This window comes from Sphaerodactylus townsendi, linkage group LG10 (assembly GCF_021028975.2).
Source record: "Sphaerodactylus townsendi isolate TG3544 linkage group LG10, MPM_Stown_v2.3, whole genome shotgun sequence".
In the NCBI taxonomy this organism is placed as follows: Eukaryota; Metazoa; Chordata; class Lepidosauria; order Squamata; family Sphaerodactylidae; genus Sphaerodactylus; species Sphaerodactylus townsendi.
The window spans coordinates 75931656-75947925 of record NC_059434.1 but is presented as its reverse complement, the minus strand read 5'-3'; the positions used below and the strand labels follow the sequence as shown (position 1 = coordinate 75947925).

Below are 16270 nucleotides of genomic sequence, written 5' to 3'. Positions count from 1 at the left end.
GATTGAACGTGCATTTTGCTGCATGTGCGGAAAGGGCCAACACACTTTCCCTACATTTTTCTGTTGATCTGAGCATTTTAGGAAAGGATTTTTTGCATCCCTTTTGGCTTCAGAGAGACACTTGATAATATGTTGGTGGTTTTATTTTTCAACTGGAAGATTCCTTTTTGGCTTCTTGTTCCCAGCATCCCAAGGGTGCATCCTGATACCGGACAGTCATGTTCTGTGTCCATTCAAGTCAGCAAAAACATTCTGCGTTGCCCAGGATGGTGACAAAGAGGGCTTAAGACTGTGGCCTGCAAGATTTTTTTTCATCCCCAACCCTGCTTTCCTATTAAGTGTTCAGCCTGATGAACAGTTCTGAAGAGCTTGAAAAAATTTTGCACACTGTGTGTTGTTTTGATTGGACTTAATGGAAGTCATGACAAGACTTTTGTTTTTAGATTGGTACTGAATAGACCCAGGTTCTAATTCCCATTCTCTGAGGAAACTCCTGAAGGAACTTAGGACCAAACCACAAGACATACATAGTTCCCTGGACCCAACAATCCCTGCAGTTAATGTTTGTTTTAAAAATTTGCAAGAGCCCAATATTTATTTTATTTATTTATTCTCGCATTCTTATCCCACCCAATTCCCTACAGGGCTCAGGGCAGCGTACAAAACTTAAAAACAGAATATCTTTAAAACAAGAATAGTTTAAAACAAGAATAGATAAATAGTTAAATCTAATAAATACGATAAAATACAGTATAGTAAAACAACAACACCCAAAAACCCATGCGCAAGAGAGGCCAACTATGATGAAGGCTAGCCTGGCTGGCTCGATGGAAATGCCTGGCGGAATAGCTTAGTCTTGCAGACCCTGTGGAATTGATTTAAATCCCGCAGGGCCCTAATCTCATTAGGGAGGTTTTTCCACCAGGTTGGGGCCAGGACAGTGAAAGCCCTGGCCCTCGTAGAAGCCAGCCGGACATCTTTCAGGTCAGGGATTACCAAAAGATCCCGCTCCGATGAGCGGAGGGGCCTAAAGGGATAATACAGGGAGATGCGGTCCCGAAGGTATTGCTTGGAACTGCAGTGTAGGGGAAAGAGGAGCTCTTGTCTCCCCCATACTATGCCATTTTCCAAAGCCCAACTGCCCCAGCAGAGAGTTCATCTAGTTCTAAAATGGGAAAGAGAATTCCTGGGGCCATATTGGCTTTGGAAAGTGGCGCAGGGGGAGAATGGGCACTTTACAGCTGGTCACTCTAGCCTCTGACTTACTGGGCATAGGTCAGTGATGGCGAACCTTTGGCACTCCAGATGTTATGGACTACAATTCCCATCAGCCCCTACCAGCATGGCCAATTGGCCATGCTGGAAGAAACTGATAAGTAGAATCCTAACAGTCCTAATTATAAGAATTCCTCCCCTGAAGCTATAGGTTGTACTTCTATAACCCCAAGGACTGAAAAATCAAGTCTGATCCTGGGAGAATCCCACTGCCACTGGATATGATGCTATCACAGGGGTCTGCAACCTGCGGCTCTCCAGATGTTCATGGGCTACAATTCCCTGGCAGGGGTGGATGGGAATAGTAGCCCATGAACATCTGAAGAGCTGCCAGGATTTCTGACCCTGTCATAATTAACTTCTTCTGTGTGTGTGAAATGCCGAAGCGAGATCCAGGAGATGAGAATGATTGAAGATATCACCGATTCAATGATGTGTCAATCCAGATTCTGTCTGCTGAACACCTTCCTGGGTTTTATTTCTTGGTTATGCTGGGTGGAAGATTGGAAAATGGTTCTCATCCAATCGAAAGTATTCCCTAACCTTCTTTGGAATCCCTCTGCTCCCGGCATCATGACCAAGAAACAGAACCCGGGGTGATGTAGCAAGCAGATGGAGAGGTGAGGCAATTTGGATAGAAGCAGGTGTGGTTTTTAATGATTGGGATCACCCATGCCTCCAAATGCAACCTTTGCTATACATTGAACAACAGAGATAAACAAAACTGTTTACTGAAGATGTTGTTACAGTTCTGGCAAAACTTTTCCTTCTCTTTGACATTTCTCGGGGCATCTGTACCCCCTGGAATCATTTCCCAATTAATCAGCCATGCAACAACATCATGCTCCCCATTACACCTAGGTATCAATCCCGACATGGACAAGATGGCCAATTATCTATCACAAATTTCAGATCCCAAACAACGCTGGGTTCTGACTAGAGCCAGATGTAATGTCTTCTCCCCTGCCCTTTTACAAGGTCGGATTGAGAAGCTCCCCCTATCGAACAGAGTATGCCCACATTGTCCTACTGCAGTGGAAACACTGGAGCATATTTTATGTTACTGTCCAAAATATAATTCACAGAGGGAATTATCATTTATTATCATCAATCATGGGTAAAGCCTCTTCCAAAGTTTGCATGGTAAAACTATTTAATAGCAATGATCCTCTGATTTTACGGAAAACAGCTTATTACTTGTTGCAGGTCATGTCACTAAGAGGGAATTAATAGCAAACGTTATACCTTTTCTTGTTGTAATTTTCTGTAGCATACTATGCCTAATAAAGGTCTTTGTACTTGTACTTGTACTTGAATAAAAAATCATTTCCATATAGAGGGCTGGCATAAATTCAGAGGGCTATGCATGCCTCACAATTGGATTAGGACTGCCGTTTATGACATCTTCCAGATGATTAGATGTTTACACAAGACGAAATCTCAAGCTGAAGCCCAGCATTTTGCAGCAGACTGACACAAACATTATCATTTTGATCATTCAGACTGAATTTTAATTTTCTTGTACTGATAAATTGAGTCCTGGTGCAAGTTTTTTCATAGCTGGGCAACTGCTGAGAAATGTATTTGTCTGCAAATACCTGCCCCCCCCTCCCCAAATCAAAGCTCATTTTTAAGTTGTACACTTTACACTGCTAATAAAATAGATGTATCTGCCATGTGTAAATCTACAAGATAAATTTTCCTCATTCCAGGAAGAAGCTCCATGGTGGATGCTCCAGAAATTCGCAAAACGCAGCTCTGTCAGCTAGCCTCGTTTAACAAAGGGCTTAGCAAGTCGATGGGGGTTTTGTCTATCCGAGGTGAAGAAGAGTGTTGCCAAGGCCTTTCCCCCTTTCATGGTCACTCTGGTCATGAAGATGCCACAAATACCTGCTGCCCGTACCGGTGTAGAGCGGCCGACTTGGAAAGGAATGGTAACGCCGGAGCCGACGCCCGTCCGAAACGGAAAGTTTGGGCTTCCTCCTCAGACTTACTATCCACAACTGACTCAGTGACTGAGAGAGAACATGTTGGGGATTGTCACAAACACCACAATCACGCAGCGACGGTTGCAGGACGGACTTCAGCAGCGGCTCGAAGCAAGGAGGGAAGATACTCTGATGGGAGCATAGCCCGTGATATATTTGGCCCTCAAAAACTAGATCAGGTGCACCATGTGCCAGAATTTTCAACATCGGCAGCCATTTCAAGTGCCTTCGACAGGATCCGAGAGAGGCAGAAAAAGCTTCATCAACTGAGGCAAGCCATGGATGCGGAAGGTCAGTGGGTTTTCTTACACACTGTGTTCAGTCCTAAAGATAGGATGATACGTTATATTTATTTCATTCATTCACTTAAATTCCTTAGCCTGTTCTCAAAATTTCAAAACAGCATACAACAGTGTTTTCAAAAAAAATCCGGAATTACAGAGTTCAATAGCTGGCTGGATGCCATCTATTTTAAATATTTAAACCTACTTGGATTTGGAAATTGTATGCTGCGTTTTAAAATTTTTTTAAACTTCTTGTTTTATTTGTCTGTTAATGTTGTGCACCGCCCTGAGCCCTCCGGGGGAGGGCGGTATAAAAATGAAATAATAAATAAATAAATAATAAATAGTCCCAAAATCATCAATGCCTGGTAATTAAATGGGCAAATAATTAAAGAACCAAAAGTCATCCAGTTAAACTCCAGGGTTCCTGCAGCCTTGGTCCAGTGCTTTAACCACAGTATCGTTCTGGCTGTTGTTTTGTGTGTAGCTTGAAATGCAGCCATACCTATATTGTTAGCTGTTTGTTTGGTCTGGCCGTTTTAGCCTTTACATTCGCTTTACAAAGCTATTTACCCCTACCCCTGTAAGGCCCCTTCCGCATAGCTCTGGGGAGTAGGTTGCAGGCTGGATAAAGGAACCCGCTCTCCAGTGGTGGGATCCAAAATTTTTAGTAACAGGTTCCCATGGTAGTGGGATTCAAATTGTGGTGTAGCGTCAATGGGGCTGGGCGGGGCACGACGTGGGCGTGGCCGGGCATTCTGGGGGTGGGGCATTCCTGGGCGTGGCTGTGGCAAGGACGCAGCCTCTGCGCTGGTCCTTGAGCGGGAAACGAATGCGCGCAGGCGCAGTCTGCCATGCACACCGGTGCACCTCCTGCTAGACTGCTTCAAGTTCTGCGTGCTACTGCTGAGAGGAGGGGCATAACGAAGGCAAAAATCACGTGGCAAAATCACCAATTAGTAACCCCCTCTCGGCACACACAAATAATTAGTAACCTACTCTCGGGAACCTGTGAGAACCTGCTGGATCCCACCTCTGCCGCTCTCCCTCTTGCCCTGTTGGCACGCCTCCATGCAGGCAGCGACTGAAGCATGTAAAGCAATGCGGGCTGGTGTCGTGCCTTTGAACGGAGGCGTGGCTTTTTAAAAACAAACTCATCTCCCATACTGCGTTGACACGAGGGAGGGTAGGCATGGCCCCCACAGCCATGCTGACCTCTCGCGCTGTCATGAGACATTCCTGCAACCCCGCGTGGCTACAAAGCTACTAGGCGGAGACGTTTAAAAACCAGGAAGCGTAGTCAAATAAAGCGCTTCTTGGGGCAGCCGTTCGCTCCTGAGTGGCTGCAAAATGCATTAAAATGAAAGGATTGCAAATAGCGCGATTCTCAAATAACCCGTTGCAGGGGGGAAACGCGGGGCAGCCTTGCTTTAGGGGCGGGAGCCGTGCAAAATCCCCCCCAAAAAACAGCCTGTTCCCTGTCCCCAGCCTGGGTTTATTGGCCCATGCAGAAGGGGCCGAAGACTAATATCTGAAAGTACCCTGGGAGTGTATGTCAGGAGTCCTCAGTTCAAATCATGCCTTTTGTATGAACTCACTAGGTAATTTAATGCAAGTAGGTATTTTTCCGTCTTCATTATGAAGGAGACAATATTGACTGAATTTACAGGGATGTTGTAAAGATTACTGAAGGAACAGCAATCTTGGATACGCAAAAGTGCTATAAAAAGGCTGAGTGTTGCTCAAGTCTCTAACTTATGATACCAGGCTTGTCTTTGCTCAGCTCCTCACTTTCCTTCTTCCTCTTCTGTAATTTTCTGCATCAAAATTGAGAAAATGTTTTTCTATATTCCACTGCATCTGAGGAAGCGAGCTCTGACTTACCAAAAGTTCATGCTAGAAATAAGTGCTGTTAGTCTTTAAAGTGCCACTGGACTTTTGTTTGGTTTTGCTACAGTAGACTAACCCTTCCGGAACTGAGTATTGACCTACGTAGGTTAAATTTAAAAACGAAATGATTCTGTGAATTAAATGTAAAACGGGCCACCTTGGCACTGTTAAGCAGCCTTTGGAAGCTCTGCCACCGTACAGCAACAGCGAGGATTGTACCCTCTCTCTGGATTAGTGGCATCGTGTCCTTCCAGAAGGATTGCCACCTTGGAAAGGTGGGGTCCACCTACCCCTTTGACTTCCTTCAGCATTCATCTGCAACTACAGCTAGAAGGCGTGGGCTCCTGTTATTCCTTCCCTCCATTGTGGTGTAGTGGTTAAGAGCAGGTGGATTCTAATCTGGAGAACTGGGCTTGATTCCCCCCTCCTCCACCTGAGTGGCAGAGGCTTATCTGGTGAACTGGATGTGTTGCCACACTCCTGCATTCCTGCTGGGTGACCTTGGGCTAGTCCCAATTCTCTCAGAACTCTCTCAGCCCCACCTACCTCACAAGGTGTCTGTTGTGGGGATAGGAAGGGAAAGGAGCTTGTAAGCCACCTTGAGTCTCCTTACAGAAGAGGAAGGTGGAGTATAAATCCAAACTCTTCTTCTTCTTTCTTCCGTGCCAGAAAACACGCAGTAGTGGGTTCCTGCTTGCCACTGTTCACTTGCCTGCTCCAATGAGAAATTATAACTGTTGGGAGCAGAAGCTGTTGCCATTAAGAACATAAGAAAGAGCCTACTGGATCAGACCAGAGTCCATCTAAGTCCAGCACTCTGCTACTCGCAGTGACCCACCAGGTGCCTTTGGGAGCTCACATGCAGGAGGTGAAAGCAATGGCCTTCTGCTGCTGCTGCTCCCGAGCACCTGGTCTGCTAAGGCATTTGCAATCTCAGATCAAGGAGGATCAAGATTGGTAGCCAGAGATCGACTTCTCCTCCATAAATCTGTCCAAGCCATTAATGCAAGAGAGCTGGGGCAGGTGAGCATGAATCAGTGTGACCCAGGCCAGTGGTTACTTTCCGCTTTGCTTCCCTCTCTCTATTTTATTGCGGCAGTAGAGCACCGGGAAGGTGTACCACAGGGCAGCCGCATTACCACAGGTTTCCCAACCCTTGGCTGTAAAGTTAAACTTTCCCTGTATTTCTGTGCACGTGCAATTTGTGCAACCAGGTAGAAAACCACTCCCGGTATTTAGGGCGAGGCAGGAGAATAATTTTATTCTTAAAATGTTTGATTTGTGCTTGTGACTGTACTCAAAAAGGCTTGGCCCAGCTTGCTGATGAGCAACAATTTGTTTGTTCCCATTCACACAAGTTTTGGAAATCCAAAAACACATGGTCACAGCTTTTATTTATTTTATTTATTTATTTTATTTTATTTATTTATTTATTCGGCTTTTATACCGCCCGATCCCCGAAGGGCTCCGGGCGGTGAACAGCAAGGATTCAGAGACAACAGGAGCAAAACACATATACAATATAAAGACATAAGCTCCATCTCATGTCAGCACTAAAATAACCTAAAACCAGCGGAAACAAATTAATACATAAAAGCATAAAAGCAGGCGTCCAACCTCAAATTTAAAACCTACCCCCAGAAAAAAGGGGGGGGGGACGGTAGGCCCCTCAATATGAGGGGACCCTGATGTAACAGCCCTGAAAACCAGAGGGCAATAAGGAGCAGTAGGGGGCACCATATCAGCGGCCAGACACTCCAAAGGCCCGGTGGAACAACACAGTCTTACAGGCCCTGCGGAACTCACCCAGGTCCCGCAGGGCCCGGACAGTTGGAGGAAGGGTGTTCCACCAGGCCGGGGCCAGTGCTGTAAAAGTCCTGGCCCGCGTGGAGGCCAGCCGCATCATAGAGGGGCCAGGATTTGCCCCCAAATCCTTCCTGGTTTTTGTTTTTCAAGTGCCCGGAACTACAGAGGGAAAGCATCCCTAGATCTGCTGGCTCTTCCGGTCCAGAGCTGCTCATTGACAAATTTGTTGCGAGCATGTGATTTATTCTGCATTGTCCGCAATTAAAGCTGTAACTCTGGTTCCTGAGATATTTAACTGACATTCTGCCTTTTAAAAAAGAAAATCTCTTTAATTAGTCACTCTGTGAGGGATTGTACCCTCTCCTTGCATTACAAAGAGAGGGAAAAGCTTGATGGGCACAGGAAAAAGACACTGTTATGGTTTTAATTTTGATAACTCTAGAAATACTTTCCCCTGCTTTGAGGGAAGTGCGGAAAATCCTAGTACTAAGGACTAGTTTCAGGCAATGCTTCTTAAAATGAAGCAATTTTCCATGAGGAAATACGAACAAAAGCCTCCTTCTCTTCCTTAGTATGCATTTTTGGGCAGATGGTGATGGCCCAAAGATAAAAATGTGTTGGAAGTTAATCTTGGAATATATTGAAGATTTATAGGGGGTGGATCTGTGCCCCCCCATTTGGATTTTCACCCCCACCCCTCCAGCTCTTCTTTCTGTGGTTGTCGAAGTAAGTGACGTTATGGCTGCAACCGCACCCTTTTTTTGGCGACCCCAATTCTGTTGTGTTTGGAGTGAACAGTGTGGACTTCCCTCAACCACTGATATGCTGCCCCTTTTAAAGACAGCCCAACAAGCCATGCCAAAAAGTCAGAGTCTCACTCCCTGCAATTCCTGCTGCAGTGTCTCCCAGCCCCTCTCCTTAACCACTCCTCAGTTGACGAGGAAGTAACGTCTTGGAAGACTCCTTGATCATGGGGGCTACCCAATCTCCTCCTTGTCCCAGAGTAGTCACTAGAGGGGGAGACTAAGTGCCCATTTCCAGACTGGATAAGACGTGGGATGATATTTAGTACTATCATATGCCTTTTGGCATATCTAGAGAGATGGCGCAGTGTAGCGTTTAAGGCGTTGGACTAGGATCTGGTGGGCCACTGCGAGTAGCAGAGAGCTGGACTAGATGGACTCTGGTCTGATCCAGCTGGCTTGTTCTTATGTTCTTATGTTCTTATGATCTGGAAAACCCAGGTTTGAATCCCCGCACTGCCGTGAAAACTTACGGAGTGACCTTGGGCCTGTCACACACTCTCAACGTATTTGAATGGGAGACCTTATGAGACATATCAGGGGTGTGACATGGAGGCAGGCAGTGGCAAACCACCTCTAAATATCTCCTGCCTTGAAAACTATGGGGTCTCCATAAGTCAGCTGTGACTTGACAGCAAAAAAAAATGGCGCATCTGAAGAATGTGGTCTGTTCCTATGACCTGCTTGATGGTCCTATGACATCTGCATTTGAATATCAGGGCCAACTGGAGCTTGATCGAACTAAGACCTGTCCAGTGAAGCTCTGCAGGCAGGAGGGGTAGGGAAGGGACCTTGTGAGCACAGCAAACACTGTGGCAATGCCCGCGAGCCTTTGTTTGTTTAGAACTTGCTGTGATGTCTGGGTACATCTAGTAGCAGAAACAAGAAGCATCTTTTTCACGGATGTGTTTGGCTGGATCAGAGGCGTAGCTGAGCCAGAGTGCGACCGGTGCACACTCTGGCTTTTTCGCACGCGCCCCCCCCCCATGGTGCCCCCACACACACACTTACCATTTGCAGCCTGGAAGGGAACACAGGCAGGCCTCTTCTCCAGCCCGCTCCATTTGTTAAAGTTAAAGTAAGTGTGTTTGTTAAAGTAAGTGTGTGTGTGGGGGGGGGGGTGTAAGCTGAGCAGCCAGCTGACTAAGGGGGAATTTTCTACCCACCACGTGACCCAAAGCCGTGCACCCGGTGTGTGGCGCCCCCCACTCCCCGGTAGCCCCGCCACTGGGCTGGATGCTTCTCTGTGGTTGAAGAGTTAGACAATCAGATACTCCTGTCAACGCTTGGCTGTCTTCTAAGGTTGGTAGCCTCCATGTGGTGGCTGGAGATCTCCTGGAATTCCAACTGATGTCTAGCCAACAGAGATCAGTTCTCATGGAGAAAATGGCTGCTTTGGAGGGTGGACGCTATGGCATTGTACCCTGGTAGGTCAGCCTCCTTCCCAAGCCCTGCCCTTTTCAGGCTCCACCCCCCAAATCTCCAGGTATTTCCCCACCTAGAGCTGGGAACTCTACCAGTGTCATCCCAGTTTCTATAGCAGACTTTGTATCACGATATCTTGTGCATTCTAGTGTGTTGTGAGAGTCAAGGGTGCCCAGTGAATCATGTTAGACTGGGTCCCATGAAGGGCATTGATTTGGTTTGAACTTGGATAGGTTTTGGCTCCTCTGCATAGAGAAAAAAACCGAGCTTTGTTTATTGTATGCACCTTCGTTCATACAAAAGTGGCCCGCGACCGAGCCAATTTCTATAACTTCATTTTAGTAAGAGTATGAATCTGTGTTGTGCTAAGTTAGAACTTCGATCTGCCTAATTCCAGTACGTTTTGCTCTTACTTGCAGTAGCTTTACGAAGTCTCAGACACAGACAGGTCTTCCGTGAGCTCCGACTACAGAGATCCTTTTAGCTGTAGATGACAGAGGCTGAACATGCAAACCAGGGTTCGGTAGGGAGGGTGAAAGATGAATTTTTTAAAATTCACTATTGCATTGAAGGCATGACATCACTTCTGGGTTTGCTCTGGAAATTACCTCAAGCCAACAATGCACAAAGCAGAGGCCAACTTACTGGTGATCCCTGGCCCCTCAATGATACGGCTGGCCTCCACCCGGGCCAGAGCCTTTACAGCTCTGGCCCCCGCCTGGTGCCAGAATCAGGCAGACTCTCACCACCATCGACGTCCGGGCCTCTAGGGATCTTGCTGAGTTCCACAGGGCCTGCATAGACGCGAGCTGTTCCACCGGACGCTTTGTTGGTGAGCTCCTAGCCTTGCGTTGATAGGGAGCCCCCTCCCTCTCACTTTTCTCTTACAACAGCATCAAGTTAACGGATCCTACCGCCCCCATTGGAGTTTTGGGGGGGGGGGTTGATATGGCCATCTTGTGTTAATGTCAATTTACCCAATAATGTACTGTATTTTGCAATGGGGTAGGGTTTATTTTTATTAGAGCCGTTACTGAATTTATATTTACTGGAATTTAACTTGATTTGTGCTCTATTTACATGTTGTTCACCGCCCTGAGCCCTCCGGGGGAGGGCGGTCTATAAACCCAATTAATAATAATAATAATAATAATAATAATAATAATAATAATAATAATAATAATAATAATAATAATAATAATAATAATAATAATAATAATAATAATAATAATAATAATAATAAAAGTCCCCCCCAGGCCCAATCTCCTGAATCTACCATTTCCCCACAATAACTCTCTTTCCTTTCAGGGCGGGATTAAGACTCACAAAGGCCTTAAGCAATGTCAAGTTTAAGAAATCTCGTAGCGTTACCAAACAAATAGTATTTTACTGTTCCTTTGTAAAAAAAACTTTGTATTTAGAGTCCCCTCCTGATCTAAAGTGTTAAACTGTAGCTTGCTTACCTTGTGCCTAAACACAGCTGTTTTCTTCCCATTAGTAATATGCTGCTTTTCTATGTCATTTTAAAAGGGGAGCTTCAGGTTTTTATATGCTTATGTGTGGTTTTCTTGCAAGAGCACACACAATGCTTTTGTTTCCTGACATAATCTCTGTGTTTCAAATGTACGGATGTATAAATCCACTGGTCTCCAGATAAGGTTTTAATGTGGTTTGTGTGGTGTTGCGGCGACGGTGAGAACTTTGTTTTGTTGAGTGAATAGACTCGACAGCCCAGATCACTATGTGCAAATTGGTTTCTAGGGAGAACCTCTCACTGTTCCATTCTTTATTTGTCTATGTTTTTAAAGGTTATCTAAACCTTTTTTGTGACCAGTTGAACACATTACTAGCTTCAATTAAAAAAATTATTTAAAGATACTGTTGTGCAGTGGCTAAGAAACTGAGATGCAAAGTAGGGAGACATGAGTTCCAATCTCAGTTTGCCACAAACTCAGTAAACATTAAGCAATCTACCTTCTCTCAGCCCCCATGTGCAACATGGTGATAATATCTACCTTACAGGACTGTTGTAAGGTAAGGTGACCAGATGGTCACCTTTGCGAACCGGGACAGGCGGGCGCACGCACACATGTGCGCGCAGCCGCAGGAGCGCACTGCCTTCTGGGGCACTCCTGTTTCCCACCCTGTCACAGGGCGGGAAACGGCAGCGCCCCAGAAGGCCATGCGCTCCTGCGGCCGCGCGGGAGGCTGCCGCACTGCTTTGCGCCCCAGAAGGCAGTGCGGCAGCCTTCCAAAACCCGCGGGACGCGGGACAAGTTGTTTCAAGGCGGGACTGTCCCACCAAAAGCGGGACGTCTGGTCAGCCTATTGTAAGGATTCCAAGACTGTTCACTGATCTTTACGATCCAAGGTCCACCAACAAACATAGTGATGATGCATAATCTACAAGACAGTGTACATGAAGCGCTTTGAATGCTATGTTCGATTATTATTACCACTGGTTGCAAGACCCCTGCAAATAAGTTCTCCTCTCTAAACCCCATTACAGTGAACAAGAGCTGTGAAAGGCTACCCCAGAGCGGTGTGGAGAACTTCCTTGAGTTCTATCTAAACCTAGTTACAGTGAATGAGAGCTGGTTAATCTCCTAGCAGCTCAACTTGCTGGTTAATCTCCTAGCAGCTCAACTTGCTACTTCTGCAATAAATCTGGATCAAGTATCCCTAGGCTCTTAACCAAATCAGCAAAAATCCTCTAGACCCCATCAGTTTCAGCTGCTTTGTCCTTAGCAACTTAACTGCATCCTTCAGACTTTAATTCAGAGGGTCTGCTGTGTCACCAGCCAATTTAGATTAAGAAATACAGAACTGGGTGCCTTAGCGTGTTCTGTGTATGAAAGGATGGTTTCCATGAATGGTGTTCCTCACTTTGCAGAAAGATCCAAGCAGGGACTAGTTGTTTTTTTGCTGTGTCTCAAAATGGTGCAAATGAGGTGGTACTTTAATTGCTCTTGATGATGTTTGGGTTAACCCTTCCCTTTTTTCTTTTCTTTAAACCAATTGCAGAACACGGACCAAGGTACAGATCTTACTACAGTGACCTATACAATACGGACAGTGAAGCCCCGTCCTTCATTTCTTCTGATGTCGATTTTAGACAAGGTATAAACTGCTTTTTTTAATTTCAAACATACAAAATGTGTGTATTGTTGAAGGCTTTCACGGCTGGAATCAACTGGCTGTTGTAGGTTTTTTGGAGTGTGGTCTTGTGGTTTTAGTTCCTTGTCGTTTCATCCGTATCCGTGGCTGGCATCTTCAGAGGCACGTCACAGTAAGATGCGTTTCTCTCCATGGCACAGCGTGGAGTGATTTGTGTGATGGGTATCTGTTTTGTCCTCCTCTTAGGTGGGTGGACTGAGATGCACTTGCAAGTGTCCAGGTAGAACTCATTTGCATTTGATATGTGTCCTAGTGGGTGAGGAATATTTGCAAGTGTCTGGGTAAAGTTCATTCGCAGTGTCATTTGTTTGTCTCCTGGTGGTTTGAACTTATGTGACTTGTTTCAGAAACAAGAAGGAGAAGAAGAGTTGGATTTATATCCCCCCCTTTCTCTCCTATAGGAGACTCAAAGGGGCTTACAAACTCCTTACCCTTCCCCCCTCACAACAAACACCCTGTGAGGTAGGTGGGTGTGAGAGAGCTCAGAAGAACTGTGACTAGCCCAAGGTCACCCAGCTGGCAAGTGTTGGAATGTACAGGCTAATCTGAATTCCCCAGATAAGCCTCCACAGCTCAGGGGGCAGAGCGGGAAATCAAACCCGGTTCCTCCACATTAGAGTATACCTGCTCTTAACCACTACGCCACTGCTGCTCCTGAGGTGAGGTGAGGTGAGGTGATGGGAAGAGGAGAGGGAAACAGTTTGTAGTATTTGGTGGATTGTTTAATGATGTTTGAAAAGTCCCCTGGTTTTGGTTTTTGGTGTTTTTTTTTAGTAACCAAGTGTTGATTTTCAGACGCTCTTTTTTGTTGAAACTGTCTCGGTGTTTGTGGATTTCAGTGGCTTCCCTGTGCAAACTGATCTAGTACTTTCAGGCCCCTTCCGCACATGCAGAATAATGCACTTTCAATCCACTTTGAAACCGGATTTTACTGTGCAAAATAGCAAAATCCACTTTCAAACAATAAAGTGGATTGAATGTGCATTATCCTGCATGTGCAGAGGTGTCAAGAATTTCTGTGTCATCAAATAAGGTCTTATGTCTGACTTGGGTTAGATTATGTTCAGCTGCTGCTGATTTCTCAGCTTGCTTTAGTTTGCAGTGCCTTTTGTGTTCTTTTATTCTCGTCAGAATGCCACGTATTGCTGTTCCTATGCTGTTCCTATGTCCATCATTGCATGATATTCAATAGACTCCTGCAGCAGTAAGGGGATCTCCTTGTCCTTGGCTGATCATAGCATTTGTTGCATTTTTGTGGTGGTTTGAAGACTGTTTGAAGGTTCAGAATTAGCCTTTTTTAGGATCTTGTAGGAAAAGAGAATGAATATTAAGCAAGTTTAAATCTGAAGTATCAATACATCAAGGAATTTGACTCCTGTCTTTGCCTCTCAACATCATATCCTGTAGTCCTGATTCTTTTAAAGCTAGCTCTCTGTGTTGAGTGAAATCTGTGGTGCTTTGGCAATATTTTTGTTTATGTTCCAGGGATAAAACTCCATTTTATCTTATTTTTTTATGTTCCAGGGAAGAGAATAGAAGGTTTAAAGAGAGATGACTCCAGTGGTCCAAGTTCAGACGATGCTTCTCCATCGAATCAAATCCAGGGACAAAGATCAAGGTAAAAATTGAGCAACTATTCTCTTATAAATCCTAATTTTCGGTCTCTGAAATTTGCTTTTTGCCCCTCTGTGGGCAAAATGTATCTGTGTATCGTAGCAAAATGTCTTGTAATTTATATATATATCATGAAAAATGCAGAATGTTGAGAGGAATAGGAAACACAAATACCTTGCATTTCCTGTGCAAATTTGCCCATACAGTCTGTGATAGAATGCTTAAATCTTTTCCTGTACAAATTTCCCAGTGAGAGGGACAGTTTGTGGATTTCTTTGTGGAAGGGAAGATACATACATCTTATGTGGGGAAATAGAGGAGACAGAGAACAAACCAAAAAGGGAAGCATAGCAGAACAGCAAGCAGAAAATAAATGAAAGAACCTACCACACTTATGGCACTAAACATACAAAACCAACCAATAATAAATTCAGTGCTTGAATTTAAAAAGTGAAAATATAAGTGCAGTGTGTCTACAGAATAACCATATAATTCCACTGAGGTAGGTGTGGTTGTGTTTTTTAAAAGAATAGGGGGATGCCACTGTCTTGTTGAGGAATGTGTTGTGTTGCCCAACCTTGCAAAGGTTTCTGTTGCAATTTCCTGATATCCCACCTAAATCTGCTCTGCTCAAACTTGAACATCTTTGGGTTTCATCAGTTTGAGGTTGAAATAGGAGGCAGAAGTATTTCTGACTCATTCCTTAAGATACACGTGGGTGTGCCTAAACCAAAATGCGACTCTTTTATTTGAAGTGTTGTTTTAAAACGCACAAACACTTGATCGTATCATATACAGGGGGAGAAAGGGATAAGTGTCTAAAAATTAGAGGGATGAGTTGCATGTAATTAAGCTGGGTCCAGTCGTCAGCTAGTTTCTTAGTTATCAGTACCGAAGCCTGCAATGTATCTTGAACGGATAGTTCCGCCCCCTGCCCCATTCCCATACTGGGTGTGGGGAGGGGGGAAGTTTCCAGAGATGTGATAAGAAAAGAGGGAGGGGCTGGGTGGGAGTGGCAGCGGCGTGACAGCGGACACCCTTTTCCACCTGCTTTCACACACTTTTTCACACTCCAGCCTGGAAGCAGACACTATTAACACTCGCAACACACAGTTTCATGTCCACTTGTGTGAACCTATCCTTAAGCTTGTCTGTAAGAACGTGCCTTGTAATTTTCCAATACTGCGATTCCTTTCCCAAGAAGAACCAGACTTTTCTTTTTTTACAAATAACAGAATTACCAGTGTAGTAAGTTTCTAGCTGCTAAACATTTGTTGCCAACACAAATAGCTGTGAGCAAAATAGACTGCAGGGCTGTAATTTTTTCAAGAGGCTGCGCCTTATTCTGCTTGAAATCAGCCCCTCCCTTTTTATCCTCCCACAAGAATTTATCCGGCTGTCTACAGCCTTTCCTCCAATTCTTAATCATTTCTTCACCCCGCTGACTTCAGGAGCCCAGCTTCTTGGCTGGTAGCGGCTTGATCCGGCTCAATGCTGAATAATCTTGAGAATGTATTTTTCCTTTTCCAGTTGATATATCTCTGAGGTAAGATCAGTAACCCCAAAATGCCAGCACAATACTCCTGTGCTTTGGAAAGCTTGCTGTTCTTGGTGGCGGTCCCCAGGACCCATCCTGCTTAATTATATCTCCACCAGTAATTAGTTACAACAACAACAACCTTTATTAGGCATGTAAAATAGGCTCTAGAGCATTACCAGACATTTACCGTGTTTCCCCGAATATAAGACAGTGTCTTATATTAATTTTTGCTCCCAAAGATGCGCTATGTCTTATTTTCAGGGAATGTCTTATTTTTCCTGTGTTCTGTTCGTCGGGCATGCTTCCAAACAAAAACTTTGCTATGTCTTACTTTCGGGGGATGCCTTATATTTCGCACTTCAGCAAAACTTCTACTATGTCTTATTTTTCGGGGATGTCTTATATTAGGGGAAACAGGGTATGAAGTATAAATCAAGAGTACATTCAAAACGCAGACAGAAAGACTGT

At 44.9% G+C, this 16270-nt stretch overlaps 1 protein-coding gene across 1 annotated transcript in view; it reads left to right on the top strand.

Annotated features, from left to right (window-relative positions):
• PTPN13 (protein tyrosine phosphatase non-receptor type 13) overlaps window positions 1–16270 on the top strand; it is a 187154-nt gene that overhangs the window by 88848 nt on the left and 82036 nt on the right. Inside the window, 3 exon segments of the mRNA XM_048509456.1 lie at window positions 2988–3554; window positions 12496–12591; window positions 14173–14266. Of these exon segments, the coding sequence (XP_048365413.1) occupies window positions 2988–3554; window positions 12496–12591; window positions 14173–14266 (757 nt within the window).